This window comes from Canis lupus, chromosome 7 (assembly GCF_003254725.2).
Source record: "Canis lupus dingo isolate Sandy chromosome 7, ASM325472v2, whole genome shotgun sequence".
Lineage (NCBI taxonomy): Eukaryota > Metazoa > Chordata > Mammalia > Carnivora > Canidae > Canis > Canis lupus.
In genome coordinates, this window is record NC_064249.1 from 61,940,849 (window position 1) to 61,958,208 (window position 17,360).

Sequence of the window (17,360 nt, forward strand, 5' to 3'; positions counted from 1 at the left end):
CAGGCGGAACAGCCAGCCAGCAGTCTGGGCACCATCTCAGATAGCATCTCTAGCCCCTGCCCACGCCCCACTCTACACATCGGGCCCAACTCCTACAGTTAGTATTCAGGGGACTTGCCAAGGCAGGGTGTGGCTTCAGAATGCAGAGTGATCTGCTCCCCAACGCTGCCACAAATACCCCGTCATTATCACCTTACCTTTCTCTAGGAGATTTGGAGGCAATGGGGGACGGAGACCGTGGTCAGGTAGAGAAGGGACACCTTGCCGCTGCTTCTGGTTCCTTCACTAGCCATCAGGATAAATCTTGGCTGGATATCCTCCCCCCAGAAAAACAAGAATAGTCAGGAGAAGCAGGCAGTTGGTGCTGCTGGAGGGGAAGGAGGCCTCCTGGCCAGAAGTTTCACATGGTGGCAGAGGAAAAGGAGTAAGTGGGCCAGTCTTTCTGGGCTTTGAAGAAAAGAAAGGAGGTTAGGGGGTGGGAGGGATGAATGGCAAGAACAAAGAGGAGTTTAGGGCAGTGCAACTACCCTGTATGGTATGGTAACGGGTGGGTCCATGTCCGTTGTACATTTGCCCAAACCCAAAGAACGCACAAGGGCAAAAGTGAATTCCAGTATAAATCATGGGCTTTGGGTGATTGTGTAGGTTCAGCAGCTGTAACAAATGCACCACTATGGTGGGAGATGTTGATAATGAGGAGACTGTGCAGGGTATGGGAAATATCTGTACTCTCCCCTCTATTATTCATTTATTTATTTATAGATTTTATTTTGTTTATTTTTAAAGAGAAAGCAATTGGGTGGGGTGCAGGGGAAGAGCCCCACTGAGCATGGAACTCCAAGCAGAGCTCCATTTCATGACCCCGAGATCACAACCTGAGCGGAAACCAAGAGTCAGAAGCTTAACTGACTGAGCCACCCAGGAGTCCCTTTCCCCTCAATTTTAACTATGAACCTAAAACTGCTATAAAAATATCAAGTCCTCTTAAAGAAAAAAGTATGGCAGAGCCAGGGAAATTAAGAATTTTAGACACTCCAGACCTGAAATACTGGAAAAACTATGGTGACCCACCTCACACCAAAAAAAAAAAAAAAAAAAAAAAAGGAAGAAGAAGAAAGCAAAGAAACAAACAAAAAATCTGAAAAAATTTAAAATGAAAGGAAGTTAAATCCTGCAGAGATGGTTTTTCTTTTTTCAAGACTACTACCTGGAGTCTATTTTTGAAATATAAACTATAAAGTTCTTCATTTTCCTCGTTTTCTCAGTGCCCCTGCCTTGTGGGTCCCCTGATGTACATACCCTGCCTTCTGGAGAGCTAAGTACTGCTTGGGAACTCCTGGGATGACCTGGATGCATTCCCCAGAGAAAATCCCTCTTTGTCCCCATGGTACAAAGTCTAGCACGGCATCTGGCACATGAATGGATTTTAAAATGAACAAGTGACTGAGTTGCCTTTTAAATGCAAGGATGTGCCAACTACTGTGTAAAACTTCAAGGCCATTAGAAGTTAAATAAACCTCTGAACTATTCGGTGAAACCAGTAAATGTGTGTGGCAGGCTGAATAATGACCCCCAAGGGGGCCCACATTCTAATCCCCAGAATATATTACTTTATGTGGCAAAAGGGATTTTGCAGATGTGATTAAGAGTCTTGAAATGGGGAGATTATCCTGGATAATCCAGGTGGGCCAGTGGAATCACAAAGGTCCTTATAAGTGAAAGAGAGAAGGAGGAGGGTCAGGGTCAGAGTCAGAGAAGATGTGATCAAGGAAGTATTGTGATTGTTGGCCACAAGCCAAGGAATGCAGGCAGCCTCTGGATGCTGAGAAGGGCAAGGAAAGCCATTGTCCCCTACAGGCTTCTGAAGGAAGGCAGTCCCGCGGGGAGCTTGATGCTAGCTAGCCCTAAGACCCACCTCAGACTTCTGACCTCCAGAACTACAAGAGTGACTCTGTGTTGTTTTAAGGCAACCGAATATGTGGTAATTTCTTACAGCAGCGATTGGAAACCAATACACGGTCTATATCCCTTTTCTTCTTCTAGGGAGATGTTTTCTGATTTCCAGATATTTAATCAAGAAGTAAGCTTTTGAAACATGGTCAATTTGCATTTTGGAGTTTACCCATATTTTCCTTCTTGTTCCATGTACCTATCTCTGGGGTCTTAGCAAAGCTCAATGTATTTGTCTATAAAATGGGATCTTGATATTTCTATGCCTCAAAAAAACCACTGTAAATCTCCCCCAAAAATTATTTTAAAAATATGTATTCTAGGATTTTAAAATTATTTAAACATGATAATGGGTCTAAATAATCTGTTTTCCTTTATCTGGATATGATAAGCAAGCTAAGCAAGAAATATGAATGATGCTTTCTTAATTGGAGAAGATAAAACTGGCACAGAAGCTAGGGCAGAGGAATGACGGTGTCTAGTATATTCTGGAATTGCTTTGCCAAAAGCAAATGTGGATGCTTTGGGTTCATTTCCCTCAAAAGAAAATCTGGGGCCAGGGGCACCAGGATGGTTCAGTCGGTTGAGTGTCTGACTCTTGGTTTCGGCTCAGGTCATGATCTCAGGGTCCTGAGATCGAACCCTGTGTGAGGCTCCACACTCAGCTCAGAGTCTGCTTGAGAGATTTTCTCTCCCCTTCTCCCTCTGCCTCTGATCCCTTCCTCCCCCTACTCATGCTCTCTTACCCTCTCTCAAATAAGCAAATAAAATCAGAAAGAAAAAAGAAAAGAAAAAAAAGAAAGAAAGAAAGAAAGAAAAAAAAAAACATCTAGAGCCAAACCTTCTGCTGCTGCCCCATAAAGTTCTGCTGATTTCTGCCTCATACCTTGGGGATAAGAGACTGAGTTGTCTAGAGGTTGTAAAAGCCAAAGAAAGGAACAGTGGGTGTTGCCAGATAGGAACCAGAGTGTAAGGAAAGAAGATTTCAAAAGATTCAGAGAGTAGAAGGAGACAAGCACAAGGTCAGAGAGTTCTAAAGAGAAACTTGATAAACTCTAAAATATATGGGATTTAGGCAATAAAATTAACTGATGCTGATTGAGGAAGGGAAGGAGGACGAGGTTCCTAAGGAAGGCAGCCGGGGGCACTGGTTCTCTGACAAGCTAAGACTGGAAGCGTGTGTTAGGAAGTAGAGAAAGATGAATATAAAGGAACCTGCCAAGAAAACCAATGGCCAGTGTGAGCTTAACCATGCAGAAAATGGTAACACCAACAAGAAGGGCCTTTTTAATTCTTGAGCTGGCAGATGCTGGGAGGTAAGTCGGCCTCGAGGGGGCGATGGCCAAGTGGAGCCTGGGTGCTCGGCTACCCCCCAGCGTCTGCTGCCCCCACGCAGACAGCACTGTGCCCAGACACCAGGAGGAATGACATAGTAAAGGAAGAGATGGAGCCAGATGGTCGAGTAGAGATGGGCAAGAGGACCTGGTGGCCTGAGGTAGCTCAAAGCTAGGCCCCTGAGATACATCCCAGGGCATACGATGACCTTCAGGGGACCCCTTTAACCTACACATTAAAAACCACTGGCAGGATCCTGGAGCAATCACTGAGCAGGCCACAAGTCTGATAAGGGCCAGTGTTTCCCTATTTTTCCAAGAGCAGGGAGTGATGAACATGAGCAGCACCATACAGGGAGGCTCTCTGTCAGTCCATGGCCAGACCTCAGGGTGGATTACCCATGTGGCTTGTGAACTCAGAGGGAAAAAAAAGTGTTGAGAATTTAGAGTCAGCATAGAGGATTTGTAGCTCTGTCCTGCCAGCCTTATTACCTTCAGGTTATGGTGGACAAACTGGTGGATCAGGACATTGCCCTGGATGTAGGCTCAGAATATCGGGCCCGGTAGTGACTTTTTTTCTTTTTTTTTTTTTTAAGATTTTATTTATTTATTCATGAGAGACACAGAGAGAGAGAGAAGCAGAGGCATAGGCAGAGGGAGAAGCAGACTCCTCGCAGGGAGACAGACACTGGACTCAATCCCAGATCCCAGGATCATGCCCTGAGCCAAAGGCAGGTGCTCAACCATTGAGCCACCCAGGCGTCCCCTGGTAGTGACTTTAATGTGATTTATTCCTCTTATTTTATAGATAAGGAGACTGGAAAACAATTAAGGAGAATCTCTGGGCAGTAGGGAGACTTGGGTCCCTCCCACATGTCCAGCCTTCCCATTGGAGGCCCCTCCAAACACACGGTATTTCAACCAGACACCCAGCAAATGCTGCAACTGTGGACTGGTTGATCTCAGAATTATAGACTTTATAACTGTTCAAATAGCCAGAATCCAGAACCTTAATTTATTACCTGAGCCATCAGCCTGAACCAAGGCCTGCATGTAGCCCTGTCCTGTCATTACATTTAAGAAATGATTCACATGCAGAAACAGAACATCCGGTTCAAAATGACAAAAAAAATGAGAGAGCAGAGCACTGGGCGAAAGAATCCACATTTTCTCAGTATATTGGAATGAATTCAGAACCCACAGTAGGCAATTTGAAGAAGGATAAATAGTGGAGATTTAAAATTGTTCACAAATGCTGTAAGAGGAGGACCTAGCTCGAGAGCAGCTCTTGGGAAAGGTGTAGAGACTCCACTGGAAGCAAAATGTAAACTGGCTGGGTAATAGGACAGACAAGAAAGTTAATACAGCCTTATGCTGGGAGGTACGCAGAATAACGGCCCCCCAAAGATGTCCACATCATGATTTCTGGAAGCCCAGGAATATGTCACCTTACATGGCAGAAAGGACTTTGCAGGTGTGATAAGTTAAGGGTCTTGCTATGGGGAGATCATTGTGAGTCATCCAGGTGGGTCCAGTGTACTCACAAGGGTCCGTCCAAGTGAAAGGAGGAGGCAGGAGGATGTGACTCCTCAGAGTCAGAGAAGATATGACCTTAGTGGAGGCGAGAGTGATATGGGACCACAGGCTGAGGAATGCAGGCTGCTTCTGCAAGCTGAAAAAAGGCAAGGGCATGGATACTCCTCTGGAGTTTCCAGAAGAAACACCACCTTAATGATCCATTTTAGGCTTCCAGCTTCCAAAACTGTAAGAGAATAAATGTGTGTGGTTTTAAGCCACGCAGTGTGTGGTAAGCGTTGCAGCAGCCATCGGAGATGAATGCAGGCTGCTTTAAGAGTGGTTAGAATGTCCGGCCAAGCGAAGGTTTTACAGCACACTCATTAGGTCACCTCTGAAATGTTAGGTTCACTTCCGGTTTGGGTTTTAGAAGTATGTTGACAAAGTCAAGCACGTAGCAGATGTTGAAGGACCTCTAAGTCATAACAAATGAGAAAGACCTGAAAAGATTGGGTATTTTCAGCCTGAATGGTAGTAAGACATAACCATTGTCTTCAAATGTAAGAAAGGTTCATGTGTCACAGAAAGTTCAGGATCACTGTAGCCTCAGATAGCAGAATCTGAATAAGTTGGAACTACAGGGAAAATCAGGTCACTCTAACCAAGAAGTGTACAGAAGTTTAACCAGAGCGTCCAACAAAGTCGATGCTGTGGCCTGTTAGTAGTAAGCTTCCCGCCACTGGAAGCATCTAATCAGAGGCTAACGGTCACTATTCAGCAGTGTTTGAAAGAATTCCTCCATAAGGGCCAAGGTTGGTCAATAAGACTGCTCTAGGCAGCCTCAGATTTGAAGACTGGATGACACATTTGCACTGGAGTCCGGATTCTTCCTTGTGCTAAAATTTTTCATTCTCAGAGGAAAATAAAAAGCAGTAGCAGAAGCTCTCACTTCTATTGCTTGTGTGACTGTCGGTGCTGTTTTTAAATCTCCTTGAGAGCTGTCATCTTGACAAGTAAGTACAGGACTGAGGTCGCTAACTCACAGCTGATGTACTTCAGAGACAGCTCGGTCCCCACACAGGGGTCCCAGGTACCCGGGAGGAACCCCCAGTCTCCCCACGCCTGCCCTCCAGCCGGCCGAGGGGGCCTCGGTTCTGTCTCTGTCCTGTCTTCAGAGTGGCCACTCCTCAGCTTCGTTCTCACCTCCTCAAAGCCAACCGTACGTCCTGCGGGTCGGGAGGTGAAGCAGGTGCCAGTCCGTGCTCCTCTCCAGCGGGGAACCCAGACTCCTGTAGGACTGGGGTTGCCGGGAGAAGGCAGGATGCAGAAGCGGTCCGGGCACTGAGTGGCTGGGACAGCACCTTCACCTGGCCCGGATGTCTCGACACAGAAAGTGGAAGATGCAGCTGGGGGCCCACTGCACTGTCTTACCCCACCTCTCCACATTTTTCTCTGGAGGCCCCAAATAATGCTGCTGCTGCTGCTGCCTTTGTTGCTTAATTTGCAAGAAAAAGAGCAAAGTGCCACCTAAAACCGGTTTTCCTGTGGTCATCCTCTCCACGTGCCACCCCATCCAGATGGCAGGGGCCTCCGTCCGGCAACACTCGGGCCCTGGGCTCCCGGTGTCGGCCCTGCTGCAGGCACCAGGCTACAGGCATCACCTGCCAGCTCCAGCCCCGGGAAGGTTGGCAGACACGCCCGTGTCAGCTCATTAAAATGTTCTCAGTCAACAAGCTGGGACAAGTGTCCACTTGCCTCACACCCAGAGATGATTGTGGTCATAGCTACGTGTAGGCATAATATTGACCCGCTTGCTAATATCATTCCTACCTCGCTGCCTCCTCCTCCACCTCCTTAGTCCTCCCATTCAGTGACTTGTATGTGTGTTTTATTTATTTTTCTTTAAAGATTTTGCATATTTATTTGAGAGATAGAGAGAGAGCACAAGCAGGGGGAGTGGAGGAGCAGGGGGAGAGGGAGAAGCAGGCTCACCACTGAGCAGTGAGCCCTACATGGGGCTTGATCCTGGGACCCTGGGATCATGACCTGAGCCAAAGGCAGCTGCTTAACTGACTGAGCCACCCAGGCGCCCCTTGTGTGTGTGTTTTAATACCTGCTTGCTAGATTTCTGCTTTAATTCAGTAGATTTTTTTTTTTTAAGGCAAAAGAAAAAGAAACCATGCTCATAGAATGGGTGGCTGTGCTTTCAGAAAGGGATGGGTTTCGTTTCTGCACGTCTGTCCTGCAGGGATCATGGGCTAGTTGGCCTCCCTCACTTTAGGATGGCAGCGCAGAGAGCAGCTGAGGGCTGTGCACCCACCGCCCCCAGACCAGCACAGATCGGCACCCACACTTCGGTAAAAGCAGCACTCGGCCTGCAGGTGCCCACCCGCCACCATCTCCAGCCCCGCTCCCACCTCCAGAGGCCCCCTGCCTCCCACAGGAGTCCTCAGCTTCCATGAAGGTGAAGGGGAGCGGGGGCCTCCTGTGAATAGGGCACCTGCGCCTCCCTCACAGCATCCCATGCCTGGCTCCACAGGGAGAATGTAAAGAGGATTCTCATCCCACAGATTTTAAATACCCAGGCACTCTTCTGCTGAAAGAGCAAAGTCATGGGTTCGGCCCTTCTCATCTCAGTTATCTCATCTGCACAATGGGAATAATAATGGTTCCAAGTTCAGGGGCGGTTGTGGGGGTTATAGGACTTGATTTATGGGGAGCATTTAGAATAGGGCCAACCTGGCCCTTAATACCCTTAAGCTCCTTTTATCATGGCTGAATGAATGCATGCACCAATGTGCTGTGCGTGAAACATTTACACACAAATTTGATTATTGAAGTAACAGAGGTGGGGGAAAAAATCACCCCCTTACCTGTGAGCATTTTCAGTGCTTCGTGTTTGTGTTTTGCACTGTGAAATACCTTTTGTTTCCCCCTCAGGACTACACTTTGTTATATGAAGAGGCAAAATATTTTCAGCTTCAGCCCATGTTGTTGGAGATGGAAAGATGGAAGCAGGACAGAGAAACTGGTCGTTTTTCAAGGCCCTGTGAGTGCCTAGTGGTGCGTGTCGCCCCAGACCTCGGAGAAAGGATCACGCTCAGCGGTGACAAATCCTTGATAGAAGAGGTGTTTCCAGAGATCGGCGACGTGATGTGTAACTCTGTCAACGCAGGCTGGAATCACGACTCAACGCACGTCATTAGGTTTCCACTGAATGGCTACTGTCACCTCAATTCGGTCCAGGTATAGCCTTGTCATACACTGTGTGGCGTCAAATGTCGCTCTTAATGCTGTTACTTAACCTTGCCTCCACATAGCGCCTTTCCTCCGGAGAGCTGGGAAACTCTCACGTGGCATCACCTCTGTTGGGTAGGTAACTGTGTGCACCTGCTACGCACTCATTCAATCCACAGGTGTCTGTTAAACATCTACTATGTGCCCAATGCTGGTATGAGCACTGGAGATCTAGAAGATGAAGAAAGAAACGATAGCTCTATTTTCACGGAATTTACCTTCTGAGGAAGGATGGGACGGGGGAGAGCGGCACAGGGGGGCGGTGGGTGAATGCAGCAAACAGTAATCAACAGAAATGTTGGTCAGGTAGCAAGAAGAGGATGGAGTCTCCCAGGCAGAGGGACCAGCAAGGTGTGACAACTCTGAGGTAGGAGTCTGCTTGGCATGTTGAGGAGTTATCAGGAGAGCCCATGTGGCTTGAAGAAAGTGAGTAAGGCGTAGTGCGTGCTGAGACACGAAGCCAGCAGGTGGCCAGGGACAGATCGTGGTTTGCCTCTTGGGCGGTGGTAAGCACGCTGGGATTTTTTGTTTCAGTTTCTTGTGGTTTTGAATTATTTGCTTGTGTGAGTAAAATGGAAAGCCATTTGCGGATTTCGAGCAAAAGTGTGGCATGATGTAACTCACATTCGAAAATGAAGATTCTAGCAGTAAATGGAAAACGGCAAGCAACCAGTTAGCAACCTTTGAGAAGGGTCCGATCCTGAGTATCTTGAGTGTAGTAGAGCTAACAAGGTTTCTGACAATGGCTGCAGGTTCTAGGAGGCCAAGGGTGACTAAGATTGTTGACAGAGGAACTGGGTGAATGGAATTGCTATTTTCTGAGACAGAGAAATCTATGGGAGAAGGAGACTTAGGCATAGAATTCAGAAGTTTGGATGACACGTGAGGTGATGTGTCCCTTAGATGCTAGTGGGTATGCTCACCATCTTAACTAATGCATGGCAGCCCTGGGCCAAGTGTTGTACGTGCCTTGTCTTCTTAGAACAGGTAAGTACTGAGTCCTCTGTCTTGCTGAGGAGAAAGTAGAGGTATACCTGGGTCTTGGCTCCAGGTCTATGTGACTCAAAATGATTTGAAGTCAGTGGAATAAGGGCTTGGGGTTTCCCCCTATTCCTCTTCTTAATTGGGATGGGGCCATGATTTTGTTCAGAATAGACCCAATGAAACCTCTCCCACAGCTCAAAGACTAGAAGTGCCCACTCTACCATTCTGCCCCCTGAAGATTGTTCCACAACTATTTATAATTTTTAAAATTTATAAACAGATGTCTGAGAACAGAACGGCAGGAGACACTGGCAGAAGCAGTGTCGCAGGAGCGCAGGAGAGAGAGCCAGGTGCTCTTAGGCAGTGTGGCAGCCGTTATGTTGGATGGGGCCAGAGGTGCACCCCGCACCACCCTGTGTTCCTGAGCAGGGTCCCCGCTATTTATCACAGCCTCTAAAGCTCTGAAAGCCTTTCACGTCCCCCACACACAACCTGCCCCAGCTTCCCTCCAGATGGAGGGAGGGGCAGCACCCATCAGAGCCATGACAGCATTGCTTCCCTAGGGCCCCATCTCTCACACAGAAGCCCAGCCCCACCACTCAGGCCACTGAATAAATTCACATGCCTGACAAGTTTCCCAGTTATTCAAGTCTCATCAGATGTGGACATTTTCATCTGGATTAAGATCATCAGTGACACAGCCTGATGTGACCATGACACAGTCAATGACTCTAGCTTCCTGCTCCACCAACCAAGAAAATAGGCACTTGTCTTCTAGGCTTTTAGGATAAGATGCACAAGAACTGATACTCCCATCCACCCCCAGAAAGATTTTAATATTCTCAAGTGATCACTAATTTTAAGGAATTTTACTATTTACAAATTTATGTTTAAAAAGAAATGGCCAGGGGTGCCTGGGTGGCTCAGTCGGTTAAGCATCTGCCTTCAGTGTAGGTCATGATCCCGAGGTTCCTGGGATCCAGCCCTACATCAGGCTCCCTGCTCCTCGGACAGCCTGCTTCTTCCTCTCCCTCTGGCTGCCACTCCCCCTGCTTGGGCTCTCTCCCTCCCTCTGTCAAGTAAATAAATAAAATCTTTAAAAAAATAAAAATAAATGGCCAAGGAGTGTGGCTATTTGCGTGACATGGAAATAAGCTTTGACCGCATCAAGGTAACATTGAATAATATGGAATAATGATAACATAATGATAACATCTGGAATAATGATATTAGCTCTATCAGATGCCTGGGTAGGAAGCTTCGGGATTTCCCTACTTAACAATTTAGCAACCTAACAACACTGCAAGACAAACAGTACCAGAGTTAGGTGCTTCATTGTTCACAGCTTCTTCTACCTCGGTAATTCCTGTCCTTATCAAGGCAAAGAATCCTTTTCAGTGCAGTGGTTTAGCCAAGCAAACTGGAGTTTTTCTTGCTGGCGGGCTACATCCCTGCCTTTGCTGGGGAAATCGTAGAGTGGGCTCTTGGGTCCTCACCTTTTTATTGACTTGCCACCAAAGTACATCTTGATTTTGAGCTCAGGGATTGTTTCCTTCATCCTGTCCCTTTGCTGACTGGTGTGCGTATGTATTGTGAATATAGCTACAGACACAGAGTGCTGCAGGGTACAATGTTCATTTTGTTCTCATAAGGACTTTTTTTTTTTTTTTTAATTTGCCAGCATTCAAAGTTTGAGTTTTTAGAAAGCATCCTGTATTGTTTTCCAATCTCTAGTTAGCTCTTTCGCAAAATAGCAAATTATATTCCACATAGAAGTAGGCGACCAAATAATAATAATTTTTTAAAGATTTTACTTATTTATTCATGAGAGACACACAGAGAGAGAGGCAAACGTAGGTGGGGGAGAAGCAGGCTCCCTGTGGGGAGCCCGATGTGGGACTCGATCCTAGGACTCCAGGATCACGACCTGAGCCAAAGGCAGATGCTCAACCACTGAGCCACCCAGGCATCTCAAACTAATAATAATTTAAAGAGAAATAGTAAGAGCTCACTTTACAGTAAGTACATTTTGAAAGTTATTTAATACCATTTCACTTCATCCCCCTCAAGAAATTTTGAGCCAGACTTGTTTTTTTAAGTTATGATTGAGTTGTCTTGCCTTTAGAGTGGTATAGCAGTAATTTAATTTTACCCAGAAGCCTAGGGAACATTTGCAAGTCCAGTATCTGCTGGATTTCTAAGGAAATGGTGCTCTAGATAATTTTTCCCTATTTCTGCTTATCTAAGATTGAAGGAGTTGTTTCCGGGATTTAAGACTGTCAGACATGTAGGTGACTGACCCAAGTGTCTTTCTGGCGTCACGTATTTGATTTCAAAATTGAAGAGATTATGAGAAGTGATCATTAAGTGAGAAGTTTAGAATCTCTCTATTTTGGATGTGTTTTCCAACATATAACCACTGCATTTATTCTTGCCTCCCTGAATGCACACATTCATTAATGCACAGGCAATAAATCTATTTCAGATGCCATAAACTTGAAAACCTGTAGATAAACCTCTACTGTCTTCAGCAGCCCATTTGTTCTGCTATTGAAATGATATCCATCTTCCAAACCAAAATATATTAAGTTAGTACTGGCAGCTTTCAACAATGGGGAGTGAGTTGGGAATGAATCACTGGCTGAGTAAATTCAGATAAAATCACTGTCTGGCCATATCATTTATCATATCTCCTAGACGATATCTTAGTGATAAATGAGATTTGAAATGTGAATCCTCTCTTTTGGCAGAGAAGGTAGCGTTGCATGTTGCAAGAAACGTGGCATCTGAGGCCAAACGGACCTGAGTTGGAAACCCAGTTCTATCACTTACAGGCTGGGAGCCTCGGTTTTCCCATGTAGGAAATGGGCTGATCCCCCGCAATGCCGGGTGGTTGTAATCATTAAATGTATCAGTGCGTGCGAGGCAAGCATGGAAAGGCGCATCTGAGGTATTGGAAACGATGTTCCCTCCCTCCTGCCCTTCAGTCTTCGTAAAGGCTCTTCTTTTAAAAGTAGGAACTCGGGGCAGCCCCAGTGGCCCAGCGGTTTAGCGCTGCCTTCAGCCCAGGGCGAAGAGGCATGTCCGCCTCAGCTGGAGACCTGGGATCGAGTCCCACGTCGGGCTCCCTGCATGGAGCCTGCTTCTCCCTCTGCCTGTGTCTCTGGCTCTCTCTCTGTCTGTGTGTCTCTCATGAATAAATAAAATTTAAAAAATAAAAAAATAAAAGTAGGAACTCAAGAGATTTGGGGATCGAGCAAGAGTGACCAGGGCTGCACAAGATCTCAAACTTCAGGACACTTCTTTGGGTGTGTGTGTGTGTGTGGCCAGAGGACCTGTCTCCCCCTAACCCAATGCTTGTCTTGGCCCCGTGCAGGTCCTCGAGAGGTTGCAGCAGAGAGGATTTGAAATCGTGGGCTCCTGTGGAGGAGGAGTAGACTCGTCCCAGTTCAGCGAGTACGTCCTGCGGCGGGAGCTGAGGCGGACGCCCCGCGTGCCCTCCGTCATCCGGATAAAGCAAGAGCCTCTGGACTAAATGGACAGATTTCTTATGCAAAAAGAAAAAAAAAACGTACACAACAAATAACGCAAACAAAAAAGGGACATTTATGTGCAGTTGGGACAGCAAACCAAGTCCTGGACCTAAAATGAATAAAAAGACACATTTATATCCAATAGAGACCACACCTGTATTCATATGGGAACAATTGGAATAGTGATATCCTCAAGGTGTAAAAAAATATATAAATATATATATATGTCAAAAGGTAGGAAATGCAAAAAAAAAGGAACAAAAAAATGTTTTAAAAAAGGTGGTAGCTACAGTTGGTGCTGTGATGGCCGTGAAGTGTCCTGGGCCTCCCGAGGCCCCTGACCAATAAACAAGCCATGAGCAGTGAGGACGCATCTCCTTACAGTTTCCATTGCCAACAGCCATCCATCGTTTCTTTTCCTTTGTCTTTCTTTTTCCTTTTTTTTTTTAAAAAACAAAAAAACAACAAAAAAAACACCTTGACTCGAGTTTATTTTGCGTATGGAGGTTTCATGTCCTCTCTTTAGGCGGGGACCGGCAGGACTTCAGAAAACTCTCATGAGCACACTGCATTCGAAAGACATTAGACATGAAATTTTAAATGTAGTTTGTACAGAAGTCACAATTTTTTGTCCGCCTCACAGATGTGAACATTACTTTGTTTTTAAACTGATCAGTTTTGCAAAGGGGCCAGAAATTATTACTTGTTAGAGTTGCTCCAGTTTGAGTCTGCTGCTTTCCTACAATTTTTCAAATTTTATAATGTATTAAATACAATAAACTCTGTTTAAAAAATAAGGCCTGTGTGAAACACACGTGTTGGGATGAGGCTGTATTAAAATGAGATTTTTTTTTTCTTTTTCTAAATGTTCTGTGTCGAACATCAGAAATAGGCCTAAGAAGCTGAAGCCAGTTTTGAGGTCAAACCCGCTCAAGGATAAAGATGTTGTCATGTGTTCTACACAGTTCTGCTTCCGCTCAGCGAGTGTGCTGACCTGTGCTTGGTTACTCTGCTCTGGTTAGCAAGATCATTTTCCTTCTTATGAACCTTTTGTTTTTGAATTTCAGTTATCTGTTGCTGCATGCCAAAACTTAGCAGCTTAGGACAGTTTATCCTCTCTCATGGTTCTGTGGTTCTCCTGAGTGGCCTGACCTTTGCTGGCCTGCCTCTGTGGCACAGGATGTCAGGGGGCGAGGTTGGGCTGTGATGTCCTACATGGCTTTCCCACGGGCTGCCACTGGATACCGGCTTAGGGCCTCTGGGTGTGGCTTGGCCCCGTCCCAGCACGGGAGCTGGGTTCTCAGAGGGAGCGTCCCCAGCACGAGTGTTCCAAGAGGGAGGAAGCGGAAGCCGCCATGCTCCGAAAGGCCAGGCCTGGAACTGCTCGGTGCCCTTCTGGGGTAGTCTGGTGATTCAGGAGATCCAGAGCCAGCCCAGACTCAAAGGGAAGGGAAATAAAATCCACTTCCTGCTGGGGAGAGTGACAAAGAATCTGTAGCCAGCTGGAATCTACCATCACACCTGCCCAAAAAGTCCAAAACGTAGGGCATTGTGGCTTTGGAAGAAGTAGGGAAAATCTGAGAGCCAGAATGGTCGCTTTCTTATTAGCCCCAGTGGTACTGAAGTCTCAGTACCACTTTGGAATTAAGCCTCAGCTTTTCCACGGTGTTAGTGATTCCAGAGGCTCCTTTGTGAACCCCGCCATCACCTCTCTTCCCTACTTCCTCTTCCTCATTCCAGACGCTCACAATAAACCTCGCATGATGCTAAGATTGACAGGTAAACTATAATGTGTTTCTGCTGCAGAGACGTTCCTGTAGTGATAGGTGATTTCCATCCTGAACTTTCTTTCTTTTTTTAAATTAAAAACTCTATGCCTGAGGACACTAGTAATGAAAATATCTCTGGCTTCTGAAACCAAAAGTAAGCTGTTAATGGGTCCTATCACCCCCTGAAACACAGAGACCCAAACCCTGAATGACTCTAATGAATACCAGCCAGTCATGTATTATAATACATATAATATATGTATTATATACAGCTCATCCCCGCTGTACTGAAAGGACAATGAAATTGCGCTCTGATTTTCCTAGTAATCCATTCTCATCAGGCCAAAGTTCCTAAAAGCTTGAGATAAAACAAGCACCCCACTTTGGAACTTTCTACTGGTGGTTGTGATCTGGTAACATTTACCCAGCACTCTCTGTGCAGTTAGCATCATCCCCACAAACGCTGCACAGAATTACATGCATTATTAGCATCCACTTTCTTCTTTTCTAAGTTTTTATGCCCACGTATACAACGACAAGCCAGTTGCACATTCTTTGTCCTAAACCTCTAATCCAACCCAATGCAGGAAACATATCACATGTAATTTTAATACTGGCAGGCCTTATAACATAGATTCCCAGATCTTCCGGAAAGATCTGGTCATTCAAAATATAATTGAGGGCGGCCCAGGTGGCTCAGCAGTTTAGCGCCGCCTTCGGCCCAGGGTGTGATCCTGGAGACCCGGGATCGAGTCCCACATCAGGCTCCCTGCACGGAGCCTGCTTCTCCCTCTGCCTATGTCTCTGCCTCTCTCATAAATAAATAAAATATTTAAAATATATATAGAGAGAGACAATTGTATTTTGCCCTTTTTTTATTATACAATATGTAGTACATATTCAAACTTCACTAGTCAGCCCAATAAGGATCTTTATGACTCTGCTTATTTTCCCTAAAGAGGATCTGATCAAGGCCCGTGTGCCATGTTTAGTAATGTGTTTGGATTTATCTGGTTGGTCTCTCATTGGTAGAGTCAGGTTAATTTTTTTTCTTTGCAAGAATACCATGTAGGTGATGTTTTGTCCTTATTATGTCACTCCACAAGGGTCCATTTGGCCCATAACGGTGGTGGTAATTTTTTTTTAATTTCTATTTCTTGTTTTTGTTTTTATTTTTATTTCTGGCTTTTATAGATCTTATTTCACATGAGTTATAGTTTTTCTTTTGTGATGATAATTTGACCGCTTAAAGTGACATCCACCAAATTTCTCCAATGTAAAAGTAGCTTTCTCCCTTTGGGATTAATAAGTAATCGACAGGTTAAGATTGTGAGACTGTAAATACCTGTTCAACACATCTTTGCCCACCAGTATGAACATTCATTGGTACTCTTTCCCTGAATCAATCATTACCTTGGTGGTTATAAAAGCATACTTTTTTTTTTTAATTTTTATTTATTTATAATAGTCACACACAGAGAGAGAGAGAGAGAGAGAGGCAGAGACACAGGCAGAGGGAGAAGCAGGCTCCATGCACCAGGAGCCCGACGTGGGATTCTATCCCGGGTCTTCAGGATCACGCCCTGGGCCAAAGGCAGGCGCCAAACCGCTGCGCCACCCAGGGATCCCTAAAAGCATACTTTTAAAAGAAGCTACTGTTGCCTGAACCACTGGTATTTTAAATTTTAATTTTTTTTTTTTTGAGCAAAATACATTTCTTTAGTCAGGTACACAAACTATATTCTTTTACCTGTTCTTTTCTAAGAAGGCTTTTAAAAGAACAGAATGAAGACAGCCACTTCTAAAATGGCTTCTAAATATTAGGTGAATTTCTACATGGTAATAATAATAGCCATGCCCTTAATATTTGCTCTATGCCAGGCACTGTGCTAAGCACATTTTTCTGCATTTACCTCATTGAACCCGGATGCCCACACTAGAGCTTGCATTATCCCCATTTCTCACTAAAGAAATTAATACTCTCAGACATCAAGTAAATGATATGATAAAGGTTAATATTCAGTTAAGCTTTATAAGGAGAGCCCAAACGAACACGTTGAGAAAAGATGAGTTTTCATGTTGTAGTAGGGTGAGGAAGAACGTAGATTATTTGTTAGCCTCATTTTCTCCTTAAAATGGAAATGTGTTCCTGTATTTAGATATTGTGAGCAACCCTTACAATATGTTGGGCACCCCATTTTGGTGATACTATGATGCCTGTGACATGGTTTCTGCCACAGGGTGCTAGAGGGTGGCAAAGACCTGCACTTCTATAGGCAAAATTAGGGTATGTACTTAGCTCACTATGAGGCACTATATATACCGTATGTGTCAGTTTATATTTACAAACCAAGGACTGCCAGTGTGGCACTTGAAAGATGGGGAGGCTTTTGCAAGGAAGGGGTATATAGGAGGCCAGAGGCTCCAAGCTGGAGAAACATAAGGCAGGTTCAGAGAATGGTGTAGGAGGCAGCTGGGTTCGTTGGAGAAGAAAAATGGCTGGAAAAGGAAGATGGAATTGGGTGGGAGTTGGGGTTGATCTTGGGTGCCAGGCTGGGGGATGGACTGTGTTCAGAAGCTTTTAGGGAATCATGGAAACTGGGCCCTGTGGCTATTCAGCTGGGGGTCTATAGGCTTGACAGGCTGAAAGAGTCTGTTGGTGTGAGGAGCAGTGAAGGTGTTGTTTCTCCCCTTCATTCATCTATGACCTACTAACCAGGCTAAGAACTGACAATCCATGGATGTATGAGGAAAATAAGACATCACCCCGGGTGGAGGGGTATAAACTCAGCAGTCTCCAAGAGCCAGGTGAGTTGCATAAATTAGGAGACAGGCAGGAGCACGTGTGCCCCATTCAAAGGGGCAGCCCCTACTCAATGCCAGGAGGCTCTCCAACAGGAGAATGAGGGTCCTGTAAACTTAAATGTCTCATTTTTCCTAGAAAACATGGAAATCTAGGTTTTTATGTAATCTCTAGT

The 17,360-nt window shown here is 45.4% G+C and overlaps 1 protein-coding gene across 4 annotated transcripts in view; it reads left to right on the forward strand.

Moving 5' to 3' along the window:
- KCTD1 (potassium channel tetramerization domain containing 1) overlaps positions 1-13,410 on the forward strand; it is a 183,987-nt gene extending 170,577 nt beyond the window's left edge. For all 4 annotated transcript variants that reach the window (XM_025429262.3, XM_025429263.3, XM_025429261.3 and 1 more), the window contains exons 4-5: positions 7,740-8,045; positions 12,457-13,410. In XM_025429262.3, coding sequence (XP_025285047.1) covers positions 7,740-8,045; positions 12,457-12,615 — 465 coding nt within the window. In that variant the 3' untranslated portion in view covers positions 12,616-13,410. The remainder of the gene's footprint in view (positions 1-7,739; positions 8,046-12,456) is intronic.
- Positions 13,411-17,360: the final 3,950 nt, after the last annotated feature.